This window comes from Ruditapes philippinarum, unplaced genomic scaffold (genome assembly GCF_026571515.1).
Source record: "Ruditapes philippinarum isolate M1 unplaced genomic scaffold, ASM2657151v2 ctg126_1_1_1_1, whole genome shotgun sequence".
Classification (NCBI taxonomy): Eukaryota; Metazoa; Mollusca; class Bivalvia; order Venerida; family Veneridae; genus Ruditapes; species Ruditapes philippinarum.
The window spans coordinates 834,145-847,214 of NW_026858637.1; the positions used below are offsets into that span (position 1 = coordinate 834,145).

General features: G+C 32.4%; 1 protein-coding gene across 1 annotated transcript in view; it reads left to right on the forward strand.

Annotated features, from left to right (window-relative positions):
- The first annotated feature begins 9,634 nt into the window (after nt 1-9,634).
- Nucleotides 9,635-13,070, forward strand: part of LOC132753805 (nuclear migration protein nudC-like) — an 86,800-nt gene continuing 83,364 nt past the window's right edge. The window contains 1 exon segment of the mRNA XM_060744336.1: nt 9,635-9,811. Within this exon segment, the coding sequence (XP_060600319.1) occupies nt 9,740-9,811 (72 nt within the window). The 5' untranslated portion in view covers nt 9,635-9,739.

Sequence of the window (13,070 nt, forward strand, 5' to 3'; positions counted from 1 at the left end):
TTCATATTCAATTTCGTGACGAAAATGGCAATTCATTTCACGGCAACACGGGCAGGATATCGTAACAGGATACAATTTATTATCAAAGGAACATTTCTACATTCGTTACTAAATTTCACCTCATTTGAGACTCGGGAATTTAGACAGAACGATTGTAATCTACGATATGGATTTAATTTTCACAGACATATTTTTGTAGAAATGCAACTTTTTTGGGAGCTTTGAAAGTTTGAGACATCATCAGTCGGGAAACAGTTGTGCCGGCCTTTGGACACTGTTGGAACTAATGAGCAATTTACAAATCAGAATTTATCCACAAAACGTTGCTCGTCATATTACAGATTTCGTAGATACCATACTATTTACGAAGTCCTGAAAGTTACCATTGGTTTCAACAGTTCAAGTTTTTGTACAGATGCCAAAACAAAACATAAACGATCATTTCTTATGGCAATAAATGGTTCATGGTTGACATGTCTAAACACATTTACCTGTTTACACCAGATGGATGCCACCTGTTTACTCTGATCAGCTACGTCTCCTCAATCTATGAGAAATAAGAACAGCAGCTTGGTCGCCGCCCGAAGCATTTCATTTGTCAGACAATTTCAAAAGAATAAGTATTTTTGCTTTAACTATGTCTTTTTAGTTTATATTGTACTAAAGTCAGTAATTTTACTGCATTGTCTGCTGCCCTGTATACAAAACTATGAACAGATGAAGTCTAGGTTTGTTGCTTTGTCTTAACAAATTAATATAATAAGCTTTGATTATGACTCGAAGTAGATCTACTTAATGAATTTATCAGTGAGTAAATTTCTTTATATTTATATATATAAGGTTATTATTTGCCGGGTTTTTGTTTGTTGGTTCATCAATTATTCTCCTAATGAATAATGTACAAAGAATGCAGTATTAATCAGACATAATTTTTCTGGACACATAATTGAAATTCTATATTAGTCATGTTAGTTTATCACTTATTTCCAATTCATTTACAGTTCACACAAACTTCTTAATTAGAGTAGATAATAGTACATGTTGATTTTTCTGCTAGTCTACTATACATTTGTACACACATCATCATAGCAGTATTATTTAGCAACATGTTAAGTAACAGTCCAGATTGGAGCGATTTAGCCTTATTTCTTTTTAATTTTAAATTTTTTTTGTTGACAAGATCCAACTAAATACAGTAAGTGTGATTTAGTTTATAATTTCCATCATTCATTGTTTCACTGTTTTTTTTTTTGTTGTTTTTTTTTTTTCAGTCATTTGGAATTAAGATTCAAAATTACTGTTCTGGATTCTAATTTTGAATTTTATTCTACTATACACTTAATCAAATTTCTTTAAATTTACACTGACTTGAAATAATTTTCACTGGCCTAGGACCAGTGTTAAATTCTATGACTGGTTTTACAACAGTTTTAAACACGATTACAACACAAGGTTAGTTACAGTCCGTGTTAGTTGCATTTATACATATTCTAGTATACATGGCTTAATATATAGTTTTATGTCTGCGGGACTTAGTTAAGCATTTAGTACACATTTTCAACACAATATAGTTGACGATCCATGTGAGTGTGATTTTGTTTATAATTATAACGCATCGTATGATAAATGACTTGGTTTTATAATCCATGTCTTGCTTGATAAAAGTTTACAGTTCACACATAGTTTTTATTTAATACATCTTACATGTAAGTGTTGATTTTGTTTACAATTCGCACACCATCCCATGAAATACATGGCTCGGTTATAGACATGGTCTTTAGTGATTTAGTTTTAACCGATGATACACATGGTTTTAGTTTACACGCATATTTTCCACACATGGGTTTAGTTACACTCCTGGTGAGTGTGATTGAGTTTAGAGTTCTTCGCATATCCAATTATACATTGCTTAAGTTTATAGACAATGTCTGCGTGATTTAGTTTACAGTTCACGCCTAATTTCTACACATGGGTTTAGTTTACAGTCCATGTGAGTGTGATTTAGTTTACAGTTCACATATATCATATTATTATCATGGCTTAGTTAAAAGTCCATGTCTCGGCGTGATTTAGTTTACAGTTCACGCCTATTTAAACACATGGTTTTAGTTTACCGAGTCCATGTGAGTGTGCTTTAGTTTACAGTTCACACATATCCTAGTTGTACATGGTTTAGTTTAAAGCCCTGTTGCGTGATTTAATTTACAGTTCACAACTTATTTATTTCACACATGGTTAGTTTAACAGTCAGTTGCGAGTGTGATTTAGTTTATAGTTCACTCATAATTATCCTATCAGAATTAATTTAATAATCAATTACATTTCATACATTTAGTCTACCTTAATGACAAAATAATTCATATTTTTCAGATGAAACGGCCTAAATTCTTCCTTAGAACCTGTTATTCAGGTCCACAACAAGGAAAAGCCAAAATACCAAGAATGTCCAGTAAATCCTGCAAAAACGCAAGATAGTCGAAGGAGCAATCATTATCGTTGAATTAATAGTGCAAGCGGACCTGGACTAAGACATTGCTTTCATCAGTCACATTAGCAGCCTTTCATTACATATTTCAAAGTTTTCCCAGGTTGAAGTCAGGATAATGCAATAAACTGATGTTGGCATACACTGTTTTACACAGCTTCAAGGAAATTCATATTATTGCGCCAAGAAAGTTGAAATAACATAAGAAGTCATGGTATTCAGCTTGAGCTCCAATAATTTTTTTACAAAATAGTTCTCTGTACTTTCTTGTCATCTTGGTGTTAGTTTTGCCTTTATTCTTTCAAGCATACCTATTGCATTGCTTAGTTTACAACCCGCTGCCATTTGTTTGCACTTGTCAGCTTGCTTACACGCCTTGCTATTATTTCAGCATCATTGCTGTATTTGCCATTTGCTTTGCCATTATGTTTGTCTGTACTTGTCAGCTTGGCTTAGTTTAGGCACTTAGTTTACACGTCCTTGTCAGCTTGGCTTAGTTTACACGCCTTGCTATTATTTCAGCATATCATTGCTGTATTAGGCATTGCTTAGTTGACACGCTTTGCCATTTGTTTGTCTGTACTGGTCAGCTTGGCTTAGTTTACACGCCTTGCTATTATTTCAGCATACCATTGCTGTATTAGGCATTGCTTAGTTGACACGCTTTGCCATTTGTTTGTCTGTACTGGTCGGCTTGGCTTAGTTTACACGCCTTGCTATTATTCAGCATACCCTTGCTGTATTAGGCATTGCTTAGTTGACACGCTTTGCCATTTGTTTGTCTGTACTGGTCAGCTTGGCTTAGTTTACACGCCTTGATATTATTTCAGCATACCATTGCTGTATTAGGCATTGCTTAGTTGACGCGATTTGCCTTCATTCATAAATTTTAATAGTGTGCATTGCTTAGTTTAAATGCTTTGCAATTTGTTTTCAAGTCTCAAATTATGTACTGTCTTGTCAGCTTTGTTTAGTTTATTTTATCCATTCTGCACGGCTGATGCTTTAATTTGAATTTTGATATGAAATTGGATTTTAATTGTACATAGATACATTGTTACATCATGCCAGAAGTTCTTTTTCAAATTAATCATGTATGGGAACCCTACTAGCCCGCGCAAGAAAAATGTCCAATATCTAGTCAGGAACGACAGCCTTTATAAAAGGACGCGGGAGATTTCCACATCATGTCTTAAATACATAAGTTTTTAATTAATCTAGGTTACAGTTTTACACTTTAATTTTTCGTAATTTAAGATCTGTCGGTATAAGGCAGCAGATCTTTATATATAGAAAAAGCAGTGAATTTCAGCAAACTGAGTGCCATTACAATCTTTTAAATTACTGACAGTTAAAGGCTGCAGTACGTTATACATACTGTAGGTTACAGTTTTCCACTTTTATTTTGGTAATTTATGATCTGTCGGTATAAGGCAGCAGTTCTTTAGATATTATATAAAAAACAGTGAATTACTGCAAACTGAGTGTCATTACAATCTTTCAAATAACTGACAGTTCAAGGCTGCAGTTTTTTCTCCTTGCTGACGGTGCAAGGCTGAAGTTTATTTCTTTCGTGCCATAATAATGTGTATGACGGTATTCCTATTCATGTATATCTTGTGGCAGATATGCACAATTTGGCTTCATAAAGGTTTTATAAATCTGACAGTACAAGGCTGCAGGTTTCTTAATTAATCATACATATAATTTCAGATTGTGTTCATGCTACTGCATGATATTAATATCACTAGTTGAATGGATTTATGTAAATGTTATAAGTACATTTGTACTGAAGGTTTTTTATGTATTATTGTAGAAATGTTTACATTCACATCTTGTTCAAAGGTCTTGTCACTTTATAATTTTTTGGAAGAGTCTAGTCTTGTATAGAAACTTTTTCTATTTATCCTTACTTAATACATTAATTTATATTTTTCATGCAACAATCATATAATGAACAAATTAACATTAGACACGTTAGACTCACATGTATTTAGGTCAAATGCATAAATAAGGTTTAATTAGATATTTTACAATTTTGATTTCAATTCTACATTAGGTCTTAACTGATAATTGGAAAAATGTATAGCGAACAAATTGACATTTACATCTATTTTGGTTTAATGCATTTTAAAGGTTTAACGAATAAATGATTCGAAAGAATTGGCATATCCGCTAGGACTTACGCAAATTGAAGATACTAACTGAAATTCAATGTCACATACCTTCATAGGAGATGTGTATGTTTAAATGTCTAAGGTGCCACGCACTGTTGACATACTCCAGTCTATGCATTTAAAATTTTAATTTACAATCTACTAGCCCAAATTCAGTTTTGAATTCATACTACTATATATTTAACTAAATTTTTGTATATTTTTCACTTCATGAACTAGTTTCACAGGCTAGGGGCCTGTGCTAAGTTTGATGACTGCAACTTAGAAGCCATGGCCATGCAATTTTGGCTGGTCACCATTGAAGGATATCTGGTTGCTGATACAATAATAATCCATTCCTAATTTCTAATTTAAAAAAGAATTTTTTCTAGTTTCATTGTCATTGATGACTAGTATATCTTGTAACAATTTTCCATTACACATAGTTTGAAACTATAAATTTGATTCATACCTCTATTTGTTACAATCAGTTTAGACGTTGAAAACAGTCCGGATAATGCATTCTGTCAGATGTCTCAATAATACATATATAATGTAATTGTTATAAGTATTTTCACAGCTAATTATTTGGTCTATTAACTCAGTTGCTGGTTTACAATAGCATATCCTGTAATGTGCCTGACAGTTTAAGGCTGCAGTCCACATATATTTAAAGAACAAGTCAGGATCCATTTAAATGTTAGACATTAATTCTACACATATTATAATATTGTCATTAGATATATGATTTGTCGTAACATTTTTGTCCTAACATGACTTGATTAAATTAATGGTAACTTCGGCAAATTTAGCCCCTCTGTTTCAATCCTTATTACAGTCAAGCTCATCCTAGTCAAGTCTCCCTGGGTGGCGGAAGTTCCCTTTGTGGCGGTTTTTACCTCCCAGTTTGGTTATTTCGATACAAATATGTACATGCCATGTTTGTTATTATGTAACATTTGTCATGTTTGTTATTATGTAACATTTGTCATTTTTTATGGCATTTAATAAATGCCCTATTTCATTCAACCTAAGTGTTGTGTTTTATCTCATACCAAACAAGTTCGTCTTGCCAGTTATATTTGCTTGACCTGGACAATACATAAAATAGATTTTATGCCACATAAAATAATTTATGTCATTGTTCTGTCCTATACTCATTACTGTACAGAATATTACGGGTCAGGTTTTTAGCCGTTACGGGGCAGGTTTTAGCCAAGTACGTCTTAGCCAATCGATATCAAGACTTAAATCATGTGATGTTAATTAACCAATGATTACATTAGATCTATCACAAAGAAATAATTTTGGCGAGGAATGATTCTCGCCTTTCTGTTTACTAAAATCCACCTCCTCCAACTCCATCCTCCTCTTTCAATTTTTGATGTTGATATAAATACCATTTCATTTATTCTTAATGAATCAGTTGTTTCACTTATTGTTTATCTCAATTATTTGTGCAACTATTCATGAGATACACTATATATATGACACAACGTCCAGGAAATTGCGAAAGGAAATGTATTTGCTTGCCAACTAGTAATGAAGAACAGATGAATCATTGATAAATCAAAAGAAATGTTGAAGATCACCTTCATTTGAAAATTATCGGGTTAAAATAGGAGTATCTTATTATGGAAGCTAGTCATTTGTATTTGGTAAAAGGTGGATTTCAAATATCTCAAGAGGCACAGAAGCGGCGACTTTTGTCCGTTCCAATAAAACATATGATACTTCTATATTATCACACATCTGTGCCGCTTATACAAACAAATATAGCCCGTTTAATTAAAGTGAAAAAAATACATTGACGCGCCTATAGTATAACGCTCACATTTAACACGTCGAAGTCACGTCAAAATATATGCACAGCCGTGCAATACCATTTCTACGGAGTCGTAAAAGCGGCACGGCCCGGGTATGTTATAAATCGGGAAATTATCCTAGGCTCAATACAGGAATGGTACGCTCTCAATAATATGGTCATTAATCCAGAAAAGACAACCTGCATGCATAGTGGATCCAAATGTAAAATAAATAGCATAGGCAATCATTCTTTGAATATTGAGAATTCGAGTATAAATAATGTCCATCACTTTTTCTGTCAGTAATAACATTTTCGTCATATGTTAGATAGTTTTTAGAAATTAAATTTAATTTAATGTATCTGCCAAATTCCCTTCAAATAGACCGCTTGGAAGAAGAAAATATAGCGTATTTTCTAAAGTGTTTGGGATAAAGAATGGATGAATGTGTCTCAAAGAAGATGCCACTTATTATAGTTTGACAAAATCTTTATTAAATACTTAGACAAAATATTTATTAAATAGAGGATATTTGTTTGTTTTGCATGTAAGATTGAAATATAATTTCACTGAGTGAACACCAGACGCAATATTTTCACGAGTGGCGTAGCCATGGTAGCATCGAGTGAAAATATAATAGCTGGTGTTAACGAATGAAATATATTTCGCGCATTCTTCCTTGTGACGTCATCACATCATGACGTCACATTTTTAATTTTGAAATATAGGTCTGTTACATTTCTCTAATTTTGTTACATTTTTAACATGATGTATGACGACATCGACTTTCTTTTCCTAAAGAAGCAAAATTTACGCATGACGGCATTTATTTCTGCCTGTTATTCCATTTAGTTATGATTTTCTTTTCATCCACATTCAGATATAGTCCGGCTACAGTGAAAATTATATTTTATAAATTTCACTAGTGGTTTATCAGAATATAATCATCTGATATATTACAATAAAACACTGGAAAGCATGAAATAAAGCTATTAAAAAAATGTTTTTATCATTGACTTTTATTTTTCTTACATGGATCGTAAGCCACATTACTGCATGATCAAACCAGATCGGGATTACGGACAAAAGCCCCCCCCCCACCACGGACAAAAGCCGCCCCCCCCTTCTAAAAATGACATGGTGAACAAAAGCACCGCCCCCCCCCATGAAATTTACACATAGGACAAAAGCCCCCCCCCCCCTAAAAAGTAAAGGTAGGACAAAAAGCCCCCCCCCCATGGTCAATCAAATGTACATATAGTGTATTAAAGTTGTGTTTTTTATGTGTTTAAAAGATATGTATGGACATCACATGTAGGTGACATATTGCTAAGGATATTAATTTGATCCCTTTACAAAAGTGATTAAACATTACTACTCTTCTGACCCTTGTTGTGTATATGAAAAGCTATGAATTCAGTATCGCATGCATGCATTATTTCATCTGTTATCATATACTTTGTTATCACTTCAATATATACATTATAAATAAACATTAAAACAAATTCTTTTCATTTTTATTTAAAAGTTTGTGTAAAATTAGATGAATTTGAGCACCAGTGTGTGTGAAAAAAGATGGGGGGGGGGGCTTTTGTCCTACCTGTATTTTTGATGGGGGCTTTTGTCCTATGTGTAAATTTCATGGGGGGGGGGGCTTTTGTCCACCTTTTCATTTTAAGACGGGGGGGGGGCTTTCGTCCGGGGGAGGGGGGGGCTTTTGTCCTACACTCAACCAGATCCAACCAGTTTCAAATGGACAGTAAACCACGGTTTAAAATACTTGGCACCCTAGTTGTATATTAATCAGATTATCACTAGTATCTTTTTAAAATACCATATACCACCCCTAGGGCATCATGTGACATTCTAGAGGGCTTAATTGGACCACATGTTTATTATTTATTTGCTAATTTTAGTTATCTGAACTGATAAAGAGATAAAAGACATGTTTTAGTAAATAACAAATCCTTTGTCTTTAGTGGAGCTTCATATTATCTATATTAAATAAAATGTAGTAAAAGTCTCTGTTAGAGGGTAAGAATGGCAAAATGAAATAAGAAAACAAAATTTAATGTATATATATTTTTTTGTTCTTGTAAACTTAAATAGAGTAATTACTTATTTTTATTTTATTTTCAATCCTCGTTAAAAAGAACAAAAGTATGATACTTTTTTCCATACTTGAATTGTAGTACATGTACTAGTCTCGATAAGAAATTAATATCTAAATCCCAGTTCTTACAAGTGCCAGATATGTGTTAGTAAGATTGATTATATATCACTCATAAATGCATGAGGGTAAAATAAAATATAACAATTGAAACACATTAATTCATGAGCATTTAATACAAAGGCCATTTTATTTTTCAATGTCTTATTAACTGTCCAATTTAAAAAAAAAAAAAACACAAAAAAAAAAACAAAAAACAAATCGACAAAATAGGGAATTACCAGAAAACAGCTTATGCACATTAAAACATGTGTCCCTGCTTTAGATTCACCTGAAACACAACAGGTGTAATAAATTTAATCAGCTCATATATATGTCTCTGCCGAACTGTAAATAATAATTAAAAAACATATTATGTGCAGAACATATATAAATTTCAACAAAAGACATTGAGCACTGAAACTTAATTAACATTTAAAGTGTATCTAAAGATCTCCCAAAAATATACACCCCCACCTCTGCGCGGGGATGTACATGTATACATGTACTTTTCATATTTTTATACAGCACGTACAGGCTTAGCGGTCAATAAAGGGGCATTATGTCACTCCAAGGGTATTTAAATGAGTTAACAGGTGAAAGTCAAAATAAGTTTTCATTTTGCCACAATTCCTTTTGATATAAAAAATTATTTCACATTAACAATAAACAAAGCATGGATCATGACAATTTTTTGGTAAATATCCATTAGAATTTACCTGTAACCATGGTGACGTTCAATTAATAAAAAGTGAGGCAGTCTTCTTAAATTTTAGGCAGATTTAAATTTTACATTTCTTTCACATTTTCCAATATAAACTGTTGGTCAATCACCATTTTAACAGTCAATCTTTTGAAATATATAGTCAATTCAGATCAACTTGACTATGAAAAATATGAGCATAATGCCACCTATCTAAATACAGTACCCATACTATTGTGATCCGAAGTTTGACGGAAAGAGCCAAGAAGTTGCGATTGCTGAGATCGATAAAATCAGAGAATACCGAATTAAGACATTATCGTGAAAACTGGTGACAAGAAAAAACTTGCATAAATTTCTAGCGTGAAATATCCTGATAAAATGTCAGACGACGAAAAGTTTGATGGGGTTTTACTAAATATGGCAACCCAGCTCGATGGCGGTGTTCCTGAAGTACGTGTCTGTGTTGTAATATTGTAAAAAATCGTCATCGATTTTCATCAGTTTCGGTTTGAAAATCATGGCGGAATTTGAGGAGCGTGCTATTGTGTGGGTGGGGTAACACTTGCGTTTTTGGTAATATATCCAGCATAATGATTAGACCCTTCTGTACATAACAGGAATAAACTTAATTACAATAAATTAAATTTAACGGAATGAACCTTACACATGTTATTGTAATATACCCTGGGTCTATTCCAGATTTCAGTACTTTTCACCACAGGGACCCAGCACAGTGTTGGGATAGTGTAAAAAAATGTAATTCAGAGCTCCAGATAGCGTGCGTATAAGCGTAAAATATGCATAGAAAATCTAAAATACGCATCACTTTCAAAATTCGTGCGTCAAAGATATGCACAACAAAATGAAAATACCCTTGTATGTCAAAATTTAAGCGTGAAAGAATAGACCCTTCTCAAATTATATGCATACCTGGAATTCCAGAACCAGAACGAGGTTTAAATGGCACAAATGTAAACACACTGACCAGTAAAGAAAAGTTCTAATTATCATTTGTGTGTGCCTATGTGCTATTCTGATGGTAAATATGATTTACCATGTTCCAAAGGATAAAGATTAAAAAAAACATCAACAAATTATGGATGACTAACTTTCTAAGATAAGAAGGGATAAAGGGTCATTGTTAAAGGTAAGCACATAAAAATAATATTTTGTAAACTTTGACCAATATATGAACAGAATAATATTTTTGTAAAAATACAGATTTTTTAAATTTAGAATACATAATGAGAGAACTGCTTGTTTTTAATCTAACAGTTATAACAATTAAAACTAAAAATGTAAATTGTAAATTAAATTATCAGTTCAAATATATGTTACAAATAGAGGATTGAATCTGACTAATAGTTACCATACCATTCCTTATTATAAATATATGTTGTATAGTTTAGGGTCACTGCATCTACTGTGGTGTGTTCCAAACATTTTAAACTGAGGATTACAACTGGACTCCACTTAAAAATGGTTATATTCCATCAGTGTTTAATTGGGTTGAACAAACAACTCTAATTAGGCCACTTATAAGAAAAAATCTTTCACCAAAGAAAATGCTCATTGATAGGTAAATTTTATGATAAAGTCACTGATTTAACTCCCATATTCATCATTTCATTTAAATAGATATAATATAATGCTTATTTATGTTAAATAAATGTATTGGCTTATAGATAAAAAAAATCATTTAAATTCTCACTGATATTAAATAAATAATATGTTTTGGTATAATATATATCTTTCAGCATTGTCCATAATGAAGATAAAGAAGATAATGCAACAAGTACCAATTGCCAACCATCTACATCTTATGGGTCTACAGAAACACAGGAAGAAAATGATATTTATAGGCTGATACTTGAACTGGAGGAGACCAAAAAAAGTAAAGACCCTGCAACTCAGCTGAGTTTGTATTGAAATAACAAAGGAACATGTACACGTTTGCATTTGTATCATTGTTACATGGATGCATGTCAGATGTTGAGATCTCCTTGAACTTTTTGAAACTGGTGATGATGTGATGGGTGATAAAGGGTTTACATTAAGGAAGACACTTCCAGACAGGGATCGAAGTGTCATCGAATATTTCAGCATTTGTATAATAGACAAATTTACACTAGAAAATGAGAGAGAGACTGATCAGCAAGAAGCAAAAACTAAAAGAATTAAAGAGAATCATCTGTTTCATTTCTGTCAACCAAAGATGGACAGTAGCTAGCATGTATACTACCTAATTTTAATGAACCCATAGTGCAATCATGGACAAAATGTAATAGTCTGTCTTATGTATTATATTGTTTTTATATGTATATATAAATTGGTATTTCAATAAAAAAAAAGCATAATGAAAAACAATATCATATTAGGAAGTATTAAAGTTTAGTCTTTTTATCAAAATTTTGAAATAAATAAGAAAATTCATTTTTTCTGTGTTTTTTTTTTCCTATGGCATTTCCCTTAATTATATTGCGCAACCATTATCTGCTGGTAGTACTGGAAGTACAAATTAAATTAAAAAAGGACATGTATACATAGAGTTTGGCTAGGTATTAGTTTATTTCAGATACTATGGTAAACGGTCTTTACAACTGAGTCAATACATGTTTGATAAAATCTGCCCAATACACATCTGATAAAGATTTTCCACAGGTCATTAGGGGCTTATTTGTAAGATTCAATTTGCAATTACCATTATGTTGGCACCAAGAATCCATAAATAACAGAACAACTGAGATTATATAAAACAAGACACCACAGATTTATATCTATAAACCTTATATTGTGTTAGGAAATATGTATATGACAGCAAAATTGAAACCGAAAGTAAAAAAAATCTCTTCTCTTACTCACCTCTTAAACCATTAATTGATACCTCACAAATATAATTGAATTCTTTATAGAACAGAACAGAACACAATATATTAATATATAACTCTACAAATGAGAAATTAATGTTAGGAACCAAAGATAAGTCAATAGTTCATTGTAGGCACAGCTTATACTGGCTTATCAGCTTGCCAGTTACGCCTCGTTCTGGTTCATGTTCTAAAAATAGCTGTAGAATATTAAGAATGGTCTATAGAAGTGTAAACATTTGATATTTAGAAAGAGGATGTTTTGAGCATAATAATACAATATATGTCCATTTTACTGCATTGAAAACTAAAAATTCTGTTGTCAACAACCAGGGCCTTTTCACTAGTTTTGGAGAAGGCGCCCTAGCCCTTTTTGTGGGGAAAAAATGCGCAGTTTTCATACTTTTGGGGAAAAAAAATATATTTTCCACTGGCAGTTTAACCACTATTACTATAAATAAAGACTTATTTAAATCATACATTTGGGGGAAATATCATAATATATTTGCATATTTTCCTCCAAACACACTTTATTTTGGGAGCTTTCTGTCTAACATAAGTTAAAGGGATTTTTTAGCATATCAATTTATTGCCACTTTTTATTTGCACTCATATTTCCTAATTATAGAAAATTTACGTAGGACATGTGAGGGTTCTTGATTTGATTCAGAAGGAACATTATTATCAGTTCCCACCATATCACTATTACTGGCACTGTTGTGCTAGACTCGCTATTTCCCACACTTGGGCATGTTGTGCTACTCGGACACACAAACTTGCGAGTGGATACATGTATTGGATTCTCTTGCACTTACAGGAAGGTCAACAATTTGTCCAATTTT